The sequence below is a fragment of the Salvelinus fontinalis genome, chromosome 6 (assembly GCF_029448725.1).
Source record: "Salvelinus fontinalis isolate EN_2023a chromosome 6, ASM2944872v1, whole genome shotgun sequence".
In the NCBI taxonomy this organism is placed as follows: Eukaryota; Metazoa; Chordata; class Actinopteri; order Salmoniformes; family Salmonidae; genus Salvelinus; species Salvelinus fontinalis.
This window is the reverse complement of record NC_074670.1, coordinates 4,441,248-4,465,233: the sequence shown is the minus strand read 5'-3', so window position 1 is coordinate 4,465,233 and position 23,986 is coordinate 4,441,248. Positions and strand designations below refer to the sequence as shown.

The 23,986-nt window shown below is 44.0% G+C and overlaps 1 protein-coding gene across 4 annotated transcripts in view; it reads left to right on the top strand.

Moving 5' to 3' along the window:
* LOC129856875 (lysophosphatidylcholine acyltransferase 1-like) overlaps positions 1 to 19,503 on the top strand; it is a 63,888-nt gene extending 44,385 nt beyond the window's left edge. Inside the window, exons 11-15 of one of the 4 annotated variants that reach the window (XR_008759830.1) lie at positions 4,235 to 4,388; positions 6,430 to 6,528; positions 6,795 to 6,936; positions 7,207 to 12,564; positions 12,641 to 19,503. Coding sequence is in view for 2 of the 4 variants with exons in the window: in XM_055924607.1 (XP_055780582.1) it covers positions 4,235 to 4,388; positions 6,430 to 6,528; positions 6,795 to 6,936; positions 7,207 to 7,412 (601 nt within the window). In the remaining 2 variants the exon portion in view is untranslated. Of the gene's footprint in view, positions 1 to 4,234; positions 4,389 to 6,429; positions 6,529 to 6,794; positions 6,937 to 7,206 lie in introns of all 4 variants that reach the window. The other 3 variants (XR_008759831.1, XM_055924608.1, XM_055924607.1) reach the window with 3 other exon arrangements.
* Positions 19,504 to 23,986: the final 4,483 nt, after the last annotated feature.

Here is a 23,986-nt window from a genome sequence, read left to right as displayed (position 1 = left end):
TTCTATAATACAATATATTCATCCTACTAACTCACTGTCATAGTGATGGTTCTATATTACAATATATTCATCCTACTAACTAACTGTCATAGTGATGGTTCTATATTACAATATATTAATCCTAGGATGTGTACAAATCCTCAATGTGTTGGTGTCAATGTGCAGGTTGTGTTGTCTATTTGAGCTGGGTAGGAGTTGTGTGTTTTTTTGTCTTGTGTCAGTGTGTTGTGTTGCAGGTTTATTTTGTGCTCACATGATGGTGTGAATATGCAGTGTGTTTGTGGTTGATTGTGTTTGTGGTAATTGCGCCGGTTGAAGCTGGTTTAGCATGAATTGGTTTGTCTTAAATATGCAGCAGGCTCTGTATTAATGTGTTGATGTTTCCTGGTCAGGTTGAACCCCAGAATGTAGAGACTCTGTATTAATGTTTCCTGGTCAGGTTGAACCCCAGAATGTAGAGACTCTGTATTGATGTTTCCTGGTCAGGTTGAACCCCAGAATGTAGAGACTCTGTATTAATGTGTAGATGTTACCTGGTCAGGTTGAACCCCAGAATGTAGAGACTCTGTATTAATGTTTCCTGGTCAGGTTGAACCCCAGAATGTAGAGACTCTGTATTAATGTTTCCTGGTCAGGTTGAACCCCAGAATGTAGAGACTCTGTATTAATGTTACCTGGTCAGGTTGAACCCCAGAATGTAGAGACTCTGTATTAATGTTACCTGGTCAGGTTGAACCCCAGAATGTAGAGACTCTGTATTAATGTGTAGATGTTACCTGGTCAGGTTGAACCCCAGAATGTAGAGACTCTGTATTAATGTGTAGATGATACCTGGTCAGGTTGAACCCCAGAATGTAGAGACTCTGTATTAATGTTACCTGGTCAGGTTGAACCCCAGAATGTAGAGACTCTGTATTAATGTTACCTGGTCAGGTTGAACCCCAGAATGTAGAGACTCTGTATTAATGTGTTGATGTTACCTGGTCAGGTTGAACCCCAGAATGTAGAGACTCTGTATTAATGTTACCTGGTCAGGTTGAACCCCAGAATGTAGAGACTCTGTATTAATGTTACCTGGTCAGGTTGAACCCCAGAATGTAGAGACTCTGTATTAATGGTACCTGGTCAGGTTAAACCCCAGAATGTAGAGACTCTGTATTAATGTTACCTGGTCAGGTTGAACCCCAGAATGTAGAGACTCTGTATTAATGTTACCTGGTCAGGTTGAACCCCAGAATGTAGAGACTCTGTATTAATGTTACCTGGTCAGGTTGAACCCCAGAATGTAGAGACTCTGTATTAATGTGTTGATGTTACCTGGTCAGGTTGAACCCCAGAATGTAGAGACTCTGTATTAATGTTACCTGGTCAGGTTGAACCCCAGAATGTAGAGACTCTGTATTAATGTTACCTGGTCAGGTTGAACCCCAGAATGTAGAGACTCTGTATTAATGGTACCTGGTCAGGTTAAACCCCAGAATGTAGAGACTCTGTATTAATGTTACCTGGTCAGGTTGAACCCCAGAATGTAGAGACTCTGTATTAATGTTACCTGGTCAGGTTGAACCCCAGAATGTAGAGACTCTGTATTAATGTTACCTGGTCAGGTTGAACCCCAGAATGTAGAGACTCTGTATTAATGTTACCTGGTCAGGTTGAACCCCAGAATGTAGAGACTCTATATTAATGTTACCTGGTCAGGTTGAACCCCAGAATGTAGAGACTCTGTATTGATGTTACCTGGTCAGGTTGAACCCCAGAATGTAGAGACTCTGTATTAATGTTACCTGGTCAGGTTGAACCCCAGAATGTAGAGACTCTGTATTAATGTTACCTGGTCAGGTTGAACCCCAGAATGTAGAGACTCTGTATTAATGTTACCTGGTCATGTTGAACCCCAGATTGTAGAGACTCTGTATTAATGTGTAGATGTTTCCTGGTCAGGTTGAACCCCAGAATGTAGAGACTCTGTATTAATGTGTAGATGTTTCCTGGTCAGGTTGAACCCCAGAACGTAGAGACTCTGTATTAATGTTACCTGGTCAGGTTGAACCCCAGAATGTAGAGACTCTGTATTAATGTGTAGATGTTACCTGGTCAGGTTGAACCCCAGAATGTAGAGACTCTGTATTCATGTGTAGATGATACCTGGTCAGGTTGAACCCCAGAATGTAGAGACTCTGTATTAATGTTATCTGGTCAGGTTGAACCCCAGAATGTAGAGACTCTGTATTGATGTGTAGATGTTACCTGGTCAGGTTGAACCCCAGAATGTAGAGACTCTGTATTAATGTTACCTGGTCAGGTTGAACCCCAGAATGTAGAGACTCTGTATTAATGTTACCTGGTCAGGTTGAACCCCAGAATGTAGAGACTCTGTATTAATGTTACCTGGTCAGGTTGAACCCCAGAATGTAGAGACTCTGTATTAATGTTACCTGGTCAGGTTGAACCCCAGAATGTAGAGACTCTGTATTAATGTTACCTGGTCAGGTTGAACCCCAGAATGTAGAGACTCTGTATTAATGTGTAGATGTTACCTGGTCAGGTTGAACCCCAGAATGTAGAGACTCTGTATTAATGTTACCTGGTCAGGTTGAACCCCAGAATGTAGAGACTCTGTATTAATGTGTTGATGTTTCCTGGTCAGGTTGAACCCCAGAATGTAGAGACTCTGTATTAATGTTACCTGGTCAGGTTGAACCCCAGAATGTAGAGACTCTGTATTAATGTTACCTGGTCAGGTTGAACCCCAGAATGTAGAGACTCTGTATTAATGTTACCTGGTCAGGTTGAACCCCAGAATGTAGAGACTCTATATTAATGTTACCTGGTCAGGTTGAACCCCAGAATGTAGAGACTCTGTATTGATGTTACCTGGTCAGGTTGAACCCCAGAATGTAGAGACTCTGTATTAATGTTACCTGGTCAGGTTGAACCCCAGAATGTAGAGACTCTGTATTAATGTTACCTGGTCAGGTTGAACCCCAGAATGTAGAGACTCTGTATTAATGTGTAGATGTTTCCTGGTCAGGTTGAACCCCAGAATGTAGAGACTCTGTATTAATGTGTAGATGTTACCTGGTCAGGTTGAACCCCAGAATGTAGAGACTCTGTATTAATGTGTAGATGATACCTGGTCAGGTTGAACCCCAGAATGTAGAGACTCTGTATTAATGTTATCTGGTCAGGTTGAACCCCAGAATGTAGAGACTCTGTATTGATGTGTAGATGTTACCTGGTCAGGTTGAACCCCAGAATGTAGAGACTCTGTATTAATGTTACCTGGTCAGGTTGAACCCCAGAATGTAGAGACTCTGTATTAATGTTACCTGGTCAGGTTGAACCCCAGAATGTAGAGACTCTGTATTAATGTTACCTGGTCAGGTTGAACCCCAGAATGTAGAGACTCTGTATTAATGTTACCTGGTCAGGTTGAACCCCAGAATGTAGAGACTCTGTATTAATGTTACCTGGTCAGGTTGAACCCCAGAATGTAGAGACTCTGTATTAATGTGTAGATGTTACCTGGTCAGGTTGAACCCCAGACTGTAGAGACTCTGTATTAATGTTACCTGGTCAGGTTGAACCCCAGAATGTAGAGACTCTGTATTAATGTGTTGATGTTTCCTGGTCAGGTTGAACCCCAGAATGTAGAGACTCTGTATTAATGTTACCTGGTCAGGTTGAACCCCAGAATGTAGAGACTCTGTATTAATGTTACCTGGTCAGGTTGAACCCCAGAATGTAGAGACTCTGTATTAATGTTACCTGGTCAGGTTGAACCCCAGAATGTAGAGACTCTGTATTAATGTGTAGATGTTACCTGGTCAGGTTGAACCCCAGGATGTAGAGACTCTGTATTAATGTGTAGATGTTACCTGGTCAGGTTGAACCCCAGAATGTAGAGACTCTGTATTAATGTTACCTGGTCAGGTTGAACCCCAGAATGTAGAGACTCTGTATTAATGTGTAGATGTTACCTGGTCAGGTTGAACCCCAGAATGTAGAGACTCTGTATTAATGTTTCCTGGTCAGGTTGAACCCCAGAATGTAGAGACTCTGTATTAATGTTACCTGGTCAGGTTGAACCCCAGAATGTAGAGACTCTGTATTAATGTTACCGGGTCAGGTTGAACCCCAGAATGTAGAGACTCTGTATTAATGTTACCTGGTCAGGTTGAACCCCAGAATGTAGAGACTCTGTATCAATGTGTTGATTTTAACTGGTCAGGTTGAAGCCCCAGAACGTAGAGAAGGTACTGCAGGAGTTTGGTAACAGAGCCAGGAAGATGGAAGGAGAGAAGCTGGGTCTGGAAGACTTTGCCCACTACCTTGATGTCCCCGTGTCAGACATGCTCAGAGACATCTTCTCCCTCTTCAACGAGGTAAGGAAACACACACTGAATATAATATCATCCCATTAGGAGATTTGAAGGCCTAAGATACAAGTACCTTAACTACCTAAAACTCAGAAAACAGAAATATATGTTTTTCCCTATATTGTATATTTTAATATTGAAATACAGATTTCGATATTAGATTTCGATATTAGACATAGATTTCGATATTACATACTAGATTTAGATATGGATATTATATATAGACATTAGATTTAGACATTAGATTTAGATATTCGATTTAAATGTGAGATATTAGATTTAGATATTAGATTTTGATATAAGATTTAGACATTAGATTTAGATATTAGATTTAGACATTAGATTTAGACTTTAGATTTAGATATAAGATTAGATTTAGATATTAGATTTAAATATTAGATTTAGACAATAATTTTAGACATTAGATTTAGATATTAGATTTAGATATTAGATTTAGACTTTAGATTTAAATATACGATTAGATTTAGACATTAGATTTAGACTTTAGATTTAGACTTTAGATTTAGGCATTAGATTTAGACTTTAGATTTAGACTTTAGATTTAGGCATTAGATTTAGACTTTAGATTTAGACTTTAGATTTAGACATTAGATTTAGGCATTAGATTTAGACATTAGATTTAGACTTTAGATTTATGCATTAGATTTAGACATTAGATTTAGACTTTAGATTTAGGCATTAGATTTAGACATTAGATTTAGACTTTAGATTTAGACATTCGACTTTAGACATTAGACTTAGACTAGATTTAAATATAAGATTAGATTTAGACTTTAGATTTAGGCATTAGATTTAGACTTTAGATTTAGGCATTAGATTTAGACATTCGACTTTAGACATTAGATTTAGACTTTAGATTTAAATATAAGATTAGATTTTAGATTTAGACATTAGATTTAGACATTAGATTTAAATATAAGATGTGATTTAGACTTTAGATTTAGACATTAGATTTAGACATTGGATTTCAATATAAGATGTGATTTAGACTTTAGATTTAAATATAAGATGTGATTTAGACTTTAGATTTAGACATTAGATTTAGACATTAGATTTAGACATTAGATTTAAATATAAGATGTGATTTAGACATTAGATTTAAATATAAGATGTGATTTAGACATTAGATTTAAATATAAGATGTGATTTAGACATTAGATTTTAAAATAAGATGTGATTTAGACATTAGATTTAGACATTAGATTTAGACATTAGATTTAAATATAAGATGTGATTTAGACATTAGATTTAAATATAAGATGTGATTTAGACATTAGATTTAAATATAAGATGTGATTTAGACATTAGATTTAGACATTAGATTTAGACATTAGATTTAGACATTAGATTTAGACATTAGATTTAGACATTAGATTTAGACATTAGATTTAAATATAAGATGTGATTTAGACTTTAGATTTAGACATTAGATTTAGACATTGGATTTCAATATAAGATGTGATTTAGACTTTAGATTTAAATATAAGATGTGATTTAGACTTTAGATTTAGACATTAGATTTAGACATTAGATTTAAATATAAGATGTGATTTAGACATTAGATTTAAATATAAGATGTGATTTAGACATTAGATTTAAATATAAGATGTGATTTAGACATTAGATTTAAAAATAAGATGTGATTTAGACATTAGATTTAGACATTAGATTTAGACATTAGATTTAAATATAAGATGTGATTTAGACATTAGATTTAAATATAAGATGTGATTTAGACATTAGATTTAAATATAAGATGTGATTTAGACATTAGATTTAGACATTAGATTTAGACATTAGATTTAGACATTAGATTTAGACATTAGATTTAGACATTAGATTTAGACATTAGATTTAGACATTAGATTTAGACATTAGATGTGATTTAGACATTAGATTTAGACATTAGATTTAGACATTAGATGTGATTTAGACATTAGATTTAGACATTAGATTTAGACATGTGCTTTGCCAGATTCCTCCTAACCGGTAACTCTTCACTCTGTTCTTCTCTCGTCTCCTCCAGCAGGCAGACAACATGATAGACATCAGAGAATATGTCATCGCCTTATCGGTTGTATGCAGACCTGCTAAAACACTGGAGACCATGAAGCTGGCCTTCAAGGTACGCTCTGCTCCAGCTCTGGTTTCATGCTCTGTCAAGGTGGCTTTCAGAGGGCCTACCACCATTTCAGAGGGCCTACCACCACTGATATTTCTGCCATTTTCCATTTGAGAGCACGTACTATAATGACCTACGGTGTGAGTTGTAGACTGTGTGTATAGATATGAACAGATGGTCTGAGCGCCAGCCGGCTCAGTGCGAGTGAGATATGAAGGAGGGGTCAGGCTCATCTAATGTGTGTTAGTTATTATTTGCGTATATGCCAGATGTTTGAGGCGGAGGAGGACGGTGCCGTCACAGGGGCTGAGTTGGCCTGCATCCTGAAGACTGCGTTAGGAGTGTCTGTCCTCGACGTCTCACGTCTCTTCACTGCTATCGACACAGAGGACGCTGGGAAACTCACCTTCGGTAAGAAACGACATGTCTTAGCTTGTACTGGGGCCGCCTTCTGTTCAGCTGTTCTTGGAGTATACGCCTGGGGTGATTTCGGAACGCGACAAAGAATATGTCAAAGTTACGTTGTGTCTGTAATCTCCAGTTCATTTGTAAAATATTAGGAGTGTGCCTATCTTTGTCAACATGTACTTGTTTCCTAGTGTGTTAATGGTAGGTTACTGTATTTCACTTGCTTGGAATAACCTTTCCTTTGTGTCTGGCGCCCTCCTGTGGTGGGAACAGACAAGTTCAGGAGCTTTGCAGAGCAGCACCCAAACTTCAGTGAGGACTACCTGTCCACAGACAATACAGGCCGTAACGGCTGTCCTCACCAGCCCAACGCCACGCCCGACGCCAAGCCTCAGACCAATGGCTTCTGCCCTGACTTCAGCCCGCGAGACAACCACCACGACACAACGACGGACGGTTCAGTGAAGAAACACAACTGAGTCTGTCAGCCATCTCAGAATCCACCTCTCCTGGTGAGAGAGTGGTGGTGGTGGTGGGGGTTGTTGTTGATGGGCTATATGTATGGTCAGTCAGACACACACACACACACACACACAAACACACACACACACACACACACACACACACACACACACACACACACACACACACACACACACACAGGAGAAATGTAACCCTTATTATTAACCGTATCCATAATGTTTCTACGGTTCATTTGATCTTGATGATCTAACGTTGTTGCTTTAGTAGAGTTTTTCTGTATTTGTTCTGAGGAAGAAACATGCTTTTCAATGGCCAAACAGATGGCTGATGACGATTGAGGAGAAATGAAGCGTGAAACACTTGAAGGGACAACACTTATTACGTTTCCTCCACGTTGGGGTTTGGGAGTGGTTGAGAGAAGGGACAAAACCCCAGCCAGGGTAGGGACAACACCCCAGCCAGTGAAGGGACAACACCCCAGCCAGTGAAGAGACAACACCCCAGCCAGGGTAGGGACAACACCCCAGCCAGGGTAGGGACAACACCCCAGCCAGTGAAGGGACAACACCCCAGCCAGTGAAGAGACAACACCCCAGCCAGGGTAGGGACAACACCCCAGCCAGGGTAGGGACAACACCCCAGCCAGGGTAGGGACAACACCCCAGCCAGGGTAGGGACAACACCCCAGCCAGGGTAGGGACAACACCCCAGCCAGTGAAGGGACAACACCCCAGCCAGGGTAGGGACAACACCCCAGCCAGGGTAGGGACAACACCCCAGCCAGTGAAGGGACAACACCCCAGCCAGTGAAGGGACAACACCCCAGCCAGTGAAGGGACAACACCCCAGCCAGTGAAGGGACAACACCCCAGCCAGTGAAGGGACAACACCCCAGCCAGTGAAGGGACAACACCCCAGCCAGTGAAGGGACAACACCCCAGCCAGGGTAGGGACAACACCCCAGCCAGTGAAGAGACAACACCCCAGCCAGTGAAGGGACAACACCCCAGCCAGGGAAGAGACAACACCCCAGCCAGTGAAGGGACAACACCCCAGCCAGTGAAGGGACAACACCCCAGCCAGGGAAGAGACAACACCCCAGCCAGTGAAGAGACAACACCCCAGCCAGTGAAGGGACAACACCCCAGCCAGTGAAGGGACAACACCCCAGCCAGTGAAGAGACAACACCCCAGCCAGTGAAGGGACAACACCCCAGCCAGGGAAGAGACAACACCCCAGCCAGTGAAGAGACAACACCCCAGCCAGTGAAGGGACAACACCCCAGCCAGTGAAGGGACAACACCCCAGCCAGTGAAGAGACAACACCCCAGCCAGTGAAGGGACAACACCCCAGCCAGTGAAGGGACAACACCCCAGCCAGTGAAGGGACAACACCCCAGCCAGTGAAGGGACAACACCCCAGCCAGTGAAGGGACAACACCCCAGCCAGTGAAGGGACAACACCCCAGCCAGTGAAGGGACAACACCCCAGCCAGTGAAGGGACAACACCCCAGCCAGTGAAGGGACAACACCCCAGCCAGTGAAGGGACAACACCCCAGCCAGTGAAGGGACAACACCCCAGCCAGTGTAGGGACAACACCCCAGCCAGTGAAGGGACAACACCCCAGCCAGGGTAGGGACAACACCCTAGCCAGTGAAGGGACAACACCCCAGCCAGGGTAGGGACAACACCCTAGCCAGTGAAGGGACAACACCCTAGCCAGTGAAGGGACAACACCCTAGCCAGTGAAGGGACAACACCCTAGCCAGTGAAGGGACAACACCCCAGCCAGTGAAGGGACAACACCCCAGCCAGTGAAGGGACAACACCCCAGCCAGGGTAGGGACAACACCCCAGCCAGTGAAGAGACAACACCCCAGCCAGTGAAGGGACAACACCCTAGCCAGGGTAGGGACAACACCCTAGCCAGTGAAGAGACAACACCCCAGCCAGTGAAGGGACAACACCCTAGCCAGGGTAGGGACAACACCCTAGCCAGTGAAGGGACAACACCCCAGCCAGTGAAGGGACAACACCCCAGCCAGTGAAGGGACAACACCCCAGCCAGGGTAGGGACAACACCCCAGCCAGTGAAGAGACAACACCCCAGCCAGGGAAGGGACAGCACCCCCCCCCCAGCCAGTGAAGAGACAACACCCCAGCCAGTGAAGAGACAACACCCCAGCCAGTGAAGAGACAACACCCCAGCCAGTGAAGGGACAACACCCCAGCCAGGGTAGGGACAACACCCCAGCCAGTGAAGAGACAACACCCCAGCCAGGGTAGGGACAACACCCCAGCCAGTGAAGAGACAACACCCCAGCCAGTGAAGAGACAACACCCCAGCCAGGGTAGGGACAACACCCCAGCCAGGGTAGGGACAACACCCCAGCCAGTGAAGAGACAACACCCCAGCCAGGGTAGGGACAACACCCCAGCCAGTGAAGAGACAACACCCCAGCCAGGGTAGGGACAACACCCCAGCCAGTGAAGAGACAACACCCCAGCCAGGGTAGGGACAACACCCCAGCCAGGGTAGAGACAACACCCCAGCCAGGGAAGAGACACCACCCCAGCCAGTGAAGAGACAACACCCCAGCCAGGGTAGGGACAACACCCCAGCCAGTGAAGGGACAACACCCCAGCCAGTGAAGAGACAACACCCCAGCCAGTGAAGAGACAACACCCCAGCCAGGATAGAGACAACACCCCAGCCAGGGTAGGGACAACACCCCAGCCAGTGAAGAGACAACACCCCAGCCAGTGAAGAGACAACACCCCAGCCAGTGAAGAGACAACACCCCAGCCAGGATAGAGACAACACCCCAGCCAGGGTAGGGACAACACCCCAGCCAGTGAAGAGACAACACCCCAGCCAGGGTAGGGACAACACCCCAGCCAGTGAAGGGACAACACCCCAGCCAGGGTAGGGACAACACCCCAGCCAGTGAAGAGACAACACCCCAGCCAGTGAAGAGACAACACCCCAGCCAGTGAAGGGACAACACCCCAGCCAGTGAAGGGACAACACCCCAGCCAGTGAAGAGACAACACCCCAGCCAGTGAAGAGACAACACCCCAGCCAGTGAAGGGACAACACCCCAGCCAGTGAAGAGACAACACCCCAGCCAGGGTAGGGACAACACCCCAGCCAGTGAAGAGACAACACCCCAGCCAGGGTAGAGACAACACCACAGCCAGGGTAGGGACAACACCCCAGCCAGTGAAGGGACAACACCCCAGCCAGTGAAGGGACAACACCCCAGCCAGTGAAGAGACAACACCCCAGCCAGGGTAGGGACAGCACCCCAGCCAGGGTAGAGACAGCACCCCCCCCCAGCCAGGGTAGGGACAACACCCCAGCCAGTGAAGAGACAACACCCCAGCCAGGGTAGGGACAACACCCCAGCCAGGGTAGGGACAACACCCCAGCCAGTGAAGGGACAACACCCCAGCCAGGGTAGGGACAACACCCCAGCCAGTGAAGGGACAACACCCCAGCCAGGGTAGGGACAACACCCCAGCCAGTGAAGGGACAACACCCCAGCCAGGGTAGGGACAACACCCCAGCCAGTGAAGGGACAACACCCCAGCCAGTGAAGAGACAACACCCCAGCCAGGGAAGGGACAACACCCCAGCCAGTGAAGGGACAACACCCCAGCCAGTGAAGGGACAACACCCCAGCCAGTGAAGAGACAACACCCCAGCCAGGGAAGAGACAACACCCCAGCCAGTGAAGAGACAACACCCCAGCCAGTGAAGGGACAACACCCCAGCCAGGGTAGGGACAACACCCCAGCCAGTGAAGGGACAACACCCCAGCCAGGGTAGGGACAACACCCCAGCCAGGGTAGAGACAACACCCCAGCCAGTGAAGAGACAACACCCCAGCCAGTGAAGGGACAACACCCCAGCCAGGGAAGAGACAACACCCCAGCCAGTGAAGGGACAACACCCCAGCCAGGGAAGAGGCAACACCCCAGCCAGGGAAGAGACAACACCCCAGCCAGGGAAGAGACAACACCCCAGCCAGGGTAGGGACAACACCCTAGCCAGTGTAGAGACAACACCCCAGCCAGGGTAGGGACAACACCCCAGCCAGTGAAGAGACAACACCCCAGCCAGTGAAGGGACAACACCCCAGCCAGGGTAGGGACAACACCCCAGCCAGTGAAGGGACAACACCCCAGCCAGGGTAGGGACAACACCCCAGCCAGTGAAGGGACAACACCCCAGCCAGGGTAGGGACAACACCCCAGCCAGGGTAGAGACAACACCCCAGCCAGTGAAGGGACAACACCCCAGCCAGGGTAGAGACAACACCCCAGCCAGTGAAGGGACAACACCCCAGCCAGTGAAGGGAACTTTAGTTTTGAGTGAATTCAGTGTTTCTTTCTTTGTTTAATCTTTTTCTTTCTAATGGAAGCGGCCATTTTAAAACGCATGTTTGAGTCTGCATGGGTGCTTTACGGTCAGTGAGCAGTACGGAGGGAGTTTGACTGAGTAGAACAGCCTTGAAGCACCAGTGACATTGTCTGAGGCCACTTTGGCTTTGATTGAACTTTTGAGGTGCAATATGGCTGATGTACAGATGTAGGATCTTAATTTGAGTCAGTTTGCTACAGCAGAAAAATAATCCTGCAGCAATAGGAAATGTTGAATTATTATATGGATTATAATGAATGGTAATTGTTGGGCAGGTTAATACATCAAAATATAATACAAGAGAAAACAAAGTCTTACATTTCTACGTGGAAATTACAAACTTCAAAAGCCATTTTACACGTAAAATACACTAAACGTTTTAAATGCAGGAAAGTTCTCCTGAAACAGGGTGATCAAATGAAGATCCTACACCTGTAAGAGGGGTCAGATTTAATCTGTGATATGGCTGATGGCTGAGGGTCAGATTTAAGGTGTGATTATGGCTGATAGCAGAGGGGCCAGATTTAAGGTGTGATTATGGCTGATAGCAGAGGGGCCAGATTTAAGGTGTGATTATGGCTGATAGCAGAGGGGTCAGATTTAAGGTGTGATTATGGCTGATAGCAGAGGGGTCAGATTTAAGGTGTGATTATGGCTGATAGCAGAGGGGTCAGATTTAAGGTGTGATATGGCTGATATCAGAGGGGTCCGATTTAAGGTGTGATTATGGCTGATAGCAGAGGGGCCAGATTTAAGGTGTGATTATGGCTGATAGCAGAGGGGTCAGATTTAAGGTGTGATATGGCTGATAGCAGAGGGGTCAGATTTAAGGTGTGATTATGGCTGATAGCAGAGGGGTCAGATTTAAGGTGTGATTATGGCTGATATCAGAGGGGTCAGATTTAAGGTGTGATTATGGCTGATATCAGAGGGGTCAGATTTAAGGTGTGATTATGGCTGATAGCAGAGGGGCCAGATTTAAGGTGTGATTATGGCTGATATCAGAGGGGCCAGATTTAAGGTGTGATTATGGCTGATATCAGAGGGGTCAGATATAAGGTGTGATTATGGCTGATATCAGAGGGGTCAGATTTAAGGTGTGATTATGGCTGATAGCAGAAAGATGGCAGAGATCCAGATGCTGGTTGAACTCAAAATGAGCAGATCATGTTTTTATAATCTCAGGGTTCAGTAACGAGACGTATTCAACTAGAAAGATGTCCTTGTCGTCATGTGACATGGCCTTGACCACAGTCCTGGAAACATGGTTCTATACCATAATGACCATGTCTTTAAGGACTAAGTCAATTTTCTGTGTACAAAATTGCACCCTATTCCAAACACAGTGCACTACGTTTGACCAGAGACCTCTAAGTGCCCTATGTAGGGAACAGGGTGCCATTGGAGACTGACCCATGGTGCCTAGAACTAGAGGTGTATACGGCTTTAAGGGAAAACAATAGAACTAGAGGTGTATAAGGCTTTAAGGGTTAACAGAATAGAACTAGAGGTGTATAAGGCTTTAAGGGAAAACAATAGAACTAGAGGTGTATAAGACTTTAAGGGAAAACAATAGAACTAGAGGTGTATAAGGCTTTAAGGGTTAACAGAATAGAACTAGAGGTGTATAAGACTTTAAGGGAAAACAATAGAACTAGAGGTGTATACGGCTTTACAGGAAATCATATTTATGGTGCATTTCCTCAACAATGCATTTTGTTTTTAGCGTACGGTGGTCAAAAGTTTTAGTTTCTCCAGAGAAACCCAACAACATGTCCTCATGCCTTCCATTGTAATAGATCACGTTGATACAGTATTACGTTAGCCCACTCTAACCCAAACACGCTCCCATTTCAAACTGCCTACGTTGTGATGAGGCTAAACTTACGACTACTTCCTGGCGAGCTAGATAGATTAAATATGACTTTCAGCATCACTGCTGTTCACTATTTATCCGTAGTTTATCTCATGTACAGCGCCTTCGGAAAGTATTCAGACCCCTTGACTTTTTCTACATTTTGTTAAGTTACAGCCTTATTCTAAAATTGATTAAATTGTTTTTTCCCCCCCTCGTCAATCTACACACAATAATGACAAAGCAAAAACAGGTTTTTAGAAATGTTTGCTAATTTATATACAAATATTTAACTGAAATATGACATTTACATAAGTATTCAGACCCTTTACTCAGTACTTTGTTGAAGCACCTTTGGCAGTGATTACAGCCTCGAGTCTTCTTGGGTATGACGCTACAAGCTTGGCACACCTGTATTTGGGGAGTTTCTCCCATTCTTCTTTGCAGACCCTCTCAAGCTCTGTCAGGTTGGATGAGGACTGTTGCTGCACAGCTATTTTCAGGTCTCTCCAGAGATGTTTGATCAGGTTCAAGTCCGGCCTCTGGCTGGGCCACTCAATTAAATTCAAAGACTTGTCCCGAAGCCACTCCTGCGTTGTCTTGGGGTCGTTGTCCTGTTGGAAGGTGAACCTTTGCCCCAGTCTGAGGTCCTGAGCACTCTGGAGCAGGTTTTCATCAAGGATCTCTCTGTACTTTGCTCTGTTCATCTTTGCCTCGATCTTGACTAGTCTCCCAGTCCCTGCCCATGAAAAACATCCCCACAGCATGATGCTGCCACCACCATGCTTCACCGTAGGGATGGTGTCAGGTTTCCTCCAGACGTGATAATAGTCATTCAGGCCAATGAGTTCAATCTTGGTTTCATCAGACCAGAGAATCTTGTTTCTCATGGTCTGCGAGTCCTTTTGGCAAACTCCAAGCGGGCTGTCATGTACCTTTTACTGAGGAGTGGCTTCCGTCTGGCCTCTTTACCATAAAGGCCTGATTGGTGGAGTGCTGCAGTGATGGTTGTCCTTCTGGAAGGTTCTTCCATCTCCACAGAGGAACTCTGGAGCTCTGTCAGAGTGACCATCGGGTTCTTGGTCACCTCCCTGACCAAGGCCCTTCTCCCCCGATTGCTCGGTTTGGCCGGGTGGCCAGCTCTAGGAAGAGTCTTGGTGGTTCCAAACTTCTTCCATTTAAGAATGAGGCCACTGTGTTCTTGGGGAACGTCAATGCTGCAGAAATATTTTGGTACCCTTCCCCAGATCTATGCCTCGACACAATCCTGTTTCGGAGCTCTACGGACAATTCCTTCGACCTCATTGCTTGGTTTTTGCTCTGACATGCACTGTCAACTGTGGGACCTTATAAGGACAGGTGTGTGCCTTTCCAAATAATGTCCAATCCATTGAATTTACCACAGGTGGACTCCAATCAAGTTGTAGAAACATCAAGGATGATCAATGGACGCACACGTGCATCTGAGCTCAATTTTGAGTCTTATAGCAAAGGGTCTGAATACAAATGTAAATAAGGTTTTTCTGGGTTTTATTTTTAATAAATTAGCAAAAATTAAAAAAAAAACTGTTTTCACTTTGGCATTATGGGGTATTATGATGTCATTTTGGGGTATTATGATGTCATTGTGGGGTATTATGGGGTATTGTGATGTCATTGTGGGGTATTGTGATGTCATTGTGGGGTATTGTGTGTAGATTGATGAGGAAAACATTTTATTTAATCAGTTTTAGAATAAGGCTGTAACGTAACAAAAATGTGGAAAAAGTCAAGGGGTCTGAAAACTTTCAGAATGCACTGTATATCTTCTCTATCTATCTATCTATCTATCTATCTATCTATCTATCTATCTATCTATCTATCTATCTATCTATCTATCTCTCTATCTATCTATCTATCTATCTCTCTATCTATCTATCTATCTATCTTTCATGTGTGACTAAATGTTTTTCACGTCATGGAGTCCACTGTCTACTGTTAGGTTGTTATGTTTCAGAGTAAATAACCCACAGACACCGGAGAAGCTTTAACCAAGTGTAATTCTTCCCAGAGGTTCTGTACAGCTGTAATCAGACAAACCAACATCCCATCCAGATATTTATATCCCAAGTAAGACACTCCCTCTCACCACTCCTTACAGTTTAGGCCTAACAGGAAGAAGGGAACCAGATACTAAACCCTGATTACTCCCTTAAGGGGAACTGACCTCACCTCCTCACCTCCTGACCTCACCCCCTCACCTCCTGACCTCACCCCCTCACCTCCTGACCTTAACCCCTCCTTCACCTAATCCACGGATGTCCATCTGTCTTCCCTGTATCAACACGTCGCTCTCCTCTCCTCCATCAAACACATTCCAAAGCCTTCTGTCTTTCTACAGAGAAAGACCCTTCACTTCCTCCTTTGCATTCTATGCTTCTTCTCAATCATTTATTTAACATCTCAATGTTCAAAATGTCGAAGCCAACAATACATTAGTTCATCTGGCGCTGAAGGACAAGAATTTACACAGAGTCTGCACCTTTTTAAGTCTGCACCTTGATTAATGCACTATCAACAACTAGTAAAGGTCCAAATAGCTTGTGGGGGGGATCCATTTATTCCTACGTTGGGAGATACACCGCTCACACTTAATTCTGTGCAGAAATGATAAATACTCTCATTTAAGGAGTATTTAAATGTTAAGACATTCCATTTTGTATCACGGGACGTTTTCTTCCATGTTCTCCACGTATTATCAACGTCCTACAGACACCTCGTGTTGTTTGACGTTTTCTCTTCTGTGGTTGTTATACTCTTATTGCACCACATCAATCTGATAAATTAACAATGTCTTAAGAATGTTAAATATCTCTTTTAAGGATTAAGAAATTCCTGACACTTGAATGCCTAATTTTGCCCCGTGAAATAACATAATCACTTAATTGTAGGTGTTTTAACTCACTGAGTCGTGTATTTTATTTAATAGTTGTTTTAATTCTAACTTTCTCTGAAATGTGTTGCTCTTTTCAATCAGTTGTGGCCAATTGACAATCATTTTTTTGAGGGTAAATATTACTGTAGGTAGACGAGACTTGCTGGTAGAAATATATGCTGCATGGGAAGACCAAGGGAGATGCTGTGAACTGTATTTCTCCTTCGTTAATACTTGGTCTCACGACAGATGGCGTCATGGTAACGTGACCACGTTGCCGTCGATCGTCAGTGCAGACGGCCGTCTCTGACGTAAGACCGGGAATGATCTGAGATCTGAGTTAATATATGAGATGTTAGCTGGATTACATTGGTTTTTATTTTTAACTGACGGTAAACCTGTTTAAATAGACGTAAAAATGGAGTGAAATTTTGGAAAAAGGGAAATATCTCATCTCACATTCCTGTCTCGAGTTTACTTCTTTGTAATAACTTTGCTACATGAATCTGTGTCCATAGGGACCTGGTCTAAAGTAGTGCACTATGTAGGGAATAGGGCCCTGGTCTAATGTAGTGCACTATATAGGGAATAGGGCCCTGGTCTAGAGTAGTGCCTATATAGGGACTAGGGTGCCATCTGGGACATAGCCTGTCTATCTATCCACTGTTAATAACCTGAATGTTACTATAGAGGTCTATTGGACAGGTGATTGTTTCTATAGAGACGGGGTCTGCCATCTAAAAGAGCCGTGGAATCTGAATACAAGTTGTTTCTATAACACATTCTTATAGCATGTCTATCACTTACATAACCAAACCCCCCCCCACCTCACACCCAAATAAGGCTTTAATAATGGAAGCAATATATGACATCATTCACCGTCTCTCAACTTCCTCTCCTTGTGAAGGAGTTCAAAGGATATGTATTTTTGAATATTCCAAATGCGGGCATTTTGTGAATTTCTGGTAATACGTAAATGATTTTTTTCTTTTAATTTCCCTGCTTGCCGTGAGCAAAATGTGATCTTTTTTATCCTGTGGATTGTGTGCCGATGCTCAAAGTCAGTCTGTTCTTGTTTCTTTTGTACGAACGGAGATAGATTTGTGTTGTGTTACTCAAACAGCCTCAAAATCAATTGTTAATAACTTGTTGTTCTTCTTCTTCTTATTATTATTGACTGCTCTAGACAACAAAATGCATATTTAAAAATAAAAATTAACAAAAAATTAACAATAGCCTTGAATCTATCTATTTATCTATCTATGGTTTTCAGATTATAAAAAGAGAATGTATAGACTGTCTGTATATGCTCATATATGCTGATATATAACAAATGTACTTTAAATCATGATTTCCAAAACAATATTGTGTTATTAGTGCTTCTATTCCAAGCTGTGACCTTGGTCAAAGTGTACAAGGTTGAACAGTAGTTGTGTGTGTTAAGCCTTGAGGTACAGATCCCCTGCCATATGACAGGCCTACGCACCAACCTAGACACACTGGATCCACACATTTATAATGGGACTTTTTGTTGTTGTTGCTATAATTCACCGCCACAGTTACTTTATCTGTTCTCCGTGAATATGATTATACCGTTTTGTTTTTTATCATGTATTTGTGCTTTTACACTTTAGATTGAATTCTCTCTCTTCTTTTTTTTATTTTATTTTTTTTATTCCTGAGGAAGTGTAACGTCTGTTGCTTCTCATTTCATGGTATATATTACTGTGGTCATGCTTGTATTATCTTTTCATATTTGTTATTAAATTGAACTCATCATAATAAAGATCTGGAATTCCAGTTTGGGGGGGGGTTTGTATCCCCAAGTTCACCTCCCCCATTTTTTTTTTTGTTGTTGTAAAGAAAGAGATCTGTGTTCTATATTTAGCATCAGTTTTCTAGAACTGTTGTCGTCTCAGGATCGTTGACGTGTTCTAACACAAGCTTGGTAACTGTTTAACGGACCGGAAAGAGGAAGCTTCTGATTGGCTTATTCAAGGAATAGTCATCACAGTTGTTTTCGTTTTGTATTATTTAGGTAGCTGTGAAATGAAGAGACTCTGACTGAAACGTAAAAAGGTTGTTGTTTAAAACAAAAGATGGTCCACCTAGTTCTCCTACTATTGATTCCTTCAATCATGTTGTCTGTCATATTGTTTTAAATATCTCACAACATACAAGAATCATTCTGTTTCTATCGGTTTTTAAAAATGGTTCTGAAGACAAACCGTAAGAGCTGATATCTTATTTATGCTTCTACTACTGCTGCCTGCTTCTTCTGTGTCCCACACTGACCTGAAGACCAAACATCTACCTGTGTGTTCCTCTGGACTGATACCTAGCTAGCTAGCTTTCTGATGGTTCCTCTGGACTGATACCTAGCTAGCTGGCTTTCTAATGGTTCCTCTGGACTGATACCTAGCTAGCTGGCTTTCTGATGGTTCCTCTGGACTGATACCTAGCTAGCTGGCTTTCTGATGGTTCCTCTGGACTGATACTTAGCTAGCTATCTTTCTGATGGTTCCTCTGGACTGATACCTAGCTAGCTATCTTTCTGATGGTTCCTCTGGACTGATACCTAGCTAGCTAGCTTTCGGATGGTTCCTCTGGACTGATACCTAGCTAGCTACCTTTCTGATGGTTCCTCTGGACTGATACCTAGCATGCTAGCTTTCTGATGGTTTTGCTGTGTGGACCAGGATCATGCTGAATGTGCTGTTCTTTCTCTCTACATGTTTCTATTTTCTCCTCTTGAGTTTTTATTTGTAATGTACTTAAACAGTCATTTACTGCAAGATACTTTGAAATGTCTGTTTGGGACAGATATGATGATATAACTTGTTAATGTGACTCTTTTAATAAAAAATAAATAAAACATTTAACACCAAGTTTCTGTGTTCTGGATGTTTAATTCTGTGTTTCTTAATGTAATGCCGTTAGTCTGGGTTCTATGTAGACTGGTGTTCTATGTAGTCTGGTGTTCTATGTAGACTGGGTTCTATGTAGTCTGGGCTCTATGTAGACTGGGCTCTATGTAGACTGGGCTCTATGTAGCCTGGGTTCTATGTAGTCTGGGCTCTATGTAGACTGGGCTCTATGTAGACTGGTGTTCTATGTAGACTGCTGTTCTATGTAGTCGGGGTTCTATGTAGACTGGTGTTCTATGTAGACTGGTGTTCTATGAGGTTGAAAACGGTTGTTGACAAACCGCACAGATTCTGTCTCCCTCTTGAGGCCACAACTAACCACAGATAAAGGAGGGGGGAGTGTGTCTGTTCATTACCACCTTGAATAGCCGCTCTCCTCTGCTGAACTACAATAACACAGAATGATATCATAAATTATGTTTATTTAATCCAATAGCAGGGAACTCCCTTTTTTCTTTATTGTGTCCTGAGGAAACAACCTGGCCTCAGGGCAATATGTAGGATTTGGTACGTACATTTCTTTCTCTCCATTTAGTATGATATATTACGTTACGTTAGGTTAGGTTATGAATGGAATAGTGGTTGTACAATACCATATAAATTAGATGTATAGTATTATAACCTCTTCCTCTGAGACCAGGCTGCTTGTTGCATCATAACAACAAAGGAGAATCACTTGACAATGTACGTTGCTGTTTAGAAGAGCTAACAACGGTTAGGAGAATTCAAATCAAATCAAATTTTATTTGTCACATACACATGGTTAGTGTTACGCACGCCTCTAAAAAGAGGGAACGCAACTCCCTGCTGCAACTCAACTCTTCGTGAAGCGAAAGAGGTATGGACCGTAGGTGCGAGAAAGGACGACAAAGGCAGAATTTACCGTTACTAGGATTTATTTCCTTAAACGGTAATATGGGGAAAAGGGGCTGGACGGAACCAAAGCAAAGAAAGTAAATATCAAAGCTCCCCCTCCTATCTAACCTGCCTACCCACTACTTACCTATCTTAGTACCACCTGGTGCACTAACCAAAATACAGGGGGTGGTCCGCCCAGGTCTTACCTAGTGAGCCTAGACATTGAATATACTACGGGTATATGTATGCCCTCGGGCCTCTTGCCTAAGCACTCCCTAAGTGCCTTCCCCTTCCCCCCTGGGAACAAATGAAACAGAATAATTATTAACGATTTCACAAACACTTTACAACAAAACTGAGTAAACTAACTCAGGCCACTAAAGAAGCTTTGACAAAGCAACAAACACAGAACATATCAAAGCTTCTACCAACAACAACTAACACATTACATACCACATTTTCTGTTAAACAACCAACACTATATCACAATCTAATTCTCCAGCAAAAAAAAAATCTCTCTCTCTCTCTAATCTTTCTCATAATCTCCCCAAAACAGAACACTGGCTTTTATATCTTCTGGTGGCAATGGTGATTAGAGTCAGCTGCTTCTTGACGAGGGGGCGGAGTCAGCTCCAATCATCAATTAGCCTGGGGTCGACCAATCAGCTGCTTGGGGAGTTACAGGAATTTCTCCTGAAACACACACACTCAAATACAAACCAGAACACAGAAACTGGGGAACGTAACAGTTAGCAGATGTTAATGCGAGTGTAGCGAAATGCTTGTGCTTCTAGTTCCGACAATGCAGTAATAACCAACGAGTAATCTAACCTAACAATTCCACAACTACTACCTTATACACACACGTGTAAAGGGATAAAGAATATGTACATAAAGATATATGAATGAGTGATGGTACAGAACTGCATAGGCAAGATGCAGTAGATGGTATAGTGTACAGTCTATACATATGAGATGAGTAATGTAGGGTATGTAAACATAAAGTGGCATAGTTTAAAGTGGCTAGTGATACATGTATTACATAAAGATGGCAAGATGCAGTAGATGATATAGAGTACAGTATATACATATACATATGAGGTGAGTAATGTAGGGTATGTAAACATTATATTAAGTGGCATTGTTTAAAGTGGCTAGTGATACATTTTTACATAATTTCCATCAATTCCCATTTTTAAAGTGGCTGGAGTTGAGTCAGTATGTTGGCAGCGGACGCTAAATGTTAGTGGTGGCTGTTTAACAGTCTGATGGCCTTGAGATAGAAGCTGTTTTTCAGTCTCTCGGTCCCTGCTTTGATGCACCTGTACTGACCTCGCCTTCTGGATGATAGCGGGGTGAACAGGCAGTGGCTCGGGTGGTTGTTGTCCTTGATGATCTTTATGGCCTTCCTGTGACATCAGGTGGTGTAGGTGTCCTGGAGGGCAGGTAGTTTGCCCCCGGTGATGCGTTGTGCAGACCTGACTACCCTCTGGAGAGCCTTACGGCTGTGGGCGGAGCAGTTGCCGTACCAGGCGGTGATACAGCCCGACAGGATGCTCTCGATTGTGCATCTGTAGAAGTTTGTGAGTGCTTTTGGTGACAAGCCAAATTTCTTCAGCCTCCTGAGGTTGAAGAGGCACTGCTGCGCCTTCTTCACAACGCTGTTTGTGTGGGTGGACCAATTCAGTTTGTCCGTGATGTGTACACAGAGGAACTTAAAACTTTCCACCTTCTCTACTACTGTCCCGTCGATGTGGATAGGGGGGTGCTCCCTCTGCTGTTTCCTGAAGTCCACAATCATCTCCTTTGTTTTGTTGACGTTGAGTGTGAGGTTATTTTCCTGACACCACACTCCGAGGGCCCTCACCTCCTCCCTGTAGGCCATCTCGTCGTTGTTGGTAATCAAGCCTACCACTGTAGTGTCGTCCACAAACTTGATGATTGAGTTGGAGGTGTGCATGGGCACGCAGTCGTGGGTGAACAGGGAGTACAGGAGGGGGCTGAGAACGCACCCTTGTGGGGCCCCAGTGTTGAGGATCAGCGGGGTGGAGATGTTGTTACCTACCCTCACCACCTGGGGGCGGCCCGTCAGGAAGTCCAGGACCCAGTTGCACAGGGCGGGGTCGAGACCCAGGGTCTCGAGCTTGATGACGAGTTTGGAGGGTACTATGGTGTTAAATGCTGAGCTGTAGTCGATGAACAGCATTCTCACATAGGTATTCCTCTTGTCCAGATGGGTTAGGGCAGTGTGCAGTGTGGTTGCGATTGCGTCGTCTGTGGACCTATTGGGGTGGTAAGAAAATTGGAAAATAGGTCTAGGGTGTCAGGTAGGGTGGAGGTGATATGGTCCTTGACTAGTCTCTCAAAGCACTTCATGATGACGGAAGTGAGTGCTACGGGGCGGTAGTCGTTTAGCTCAGTTACCTTAGCTTTCTTGGGAACAGGAACAATGGTGGCCCTCTTGAAGCATGTGGGAACAGCAGACTGGGATAAGGATTGATTGAATATGTCCTTAAACACACCAGCCAGCTGGTCTGCGCATGCTCTGAGGACGCGGCTGGGAATGCCGTCTGGGCCTGCAGCCTTGCGAGGGTTAACACGTTTAAATGTTTTACTCACCTCGGCTGCAGTGAACGAGAGCCCGCAGGTTTTGGTAGCGGGCCGTGTCAAGTGGCACTGTATTGTCCTCAAAGCGAGCAAAAAAGTTATTTAGTCTATCTGGGAGCAAGACATTCTGGTCCGCGACGGGGCTGGTTTTCTTTTTGTAATCCGTGATTGACTGTAGATTGACCTATCAGGTTAGGTGAATTAGGTTAGGGGGAGGGGTTAGCTAAAATGTTACAGTATCATACTTAGTGGAGGTGCACAAATGTACTTCAGATGGCCAACGTGAGTCCAGTCTGGAGGACTGTATCAACAGCACCATGCCATAACCCCCAGTCATTTCAGATCAACCTATTGTTGATCAGAGCTCACCGACCTCTGCCCAGAACTTTGAAATGATATCAATATTTCCCATTTCTACTACAGTTCATGATGACAAATATATATATACACTGCTCAAAAAAATGAAGGGAACACTTAAACAACACAATGTAACTCCAAGTCAATCACACTTCTGTGAAATCAAACTGTTCACTTAGGAAGCAACACTGATTGACAATAAATTTCACATGCTGTTGTGCAAATGGAATAGACAAAAGGTGGAAATTATAGGCAATTAGCAAGACACCCCCAATAAAGGAATGGTTCTGCAGGTGGTGACCACAGACCACTTCTCAGTTCCTATGCTTCCTGGCTGATGTTTTGGTCACTTTTGAATGCTAGCGGTGCTTTCACTCTAGTGGTAGCATGAGACGGAGTCTACAACCCACACAAGTGGCTCAGGTAGTGCAGTTCATCCAGGATGGCACATCAATGCGAGCTGTGGCAAAAAGGTTTGCTGTGTCTGTCAGCGTAGTGTCCAGAGCATGGAGGCGCTACCAGGAGACAGGCCAGTACATCAGGAGACGTGGAGGAGGCCGTAGGAGGGCAACAACCCAGCAGCAGGACCGCTACCTCCGCCTTTGTGCAAGGAGGTGCACTG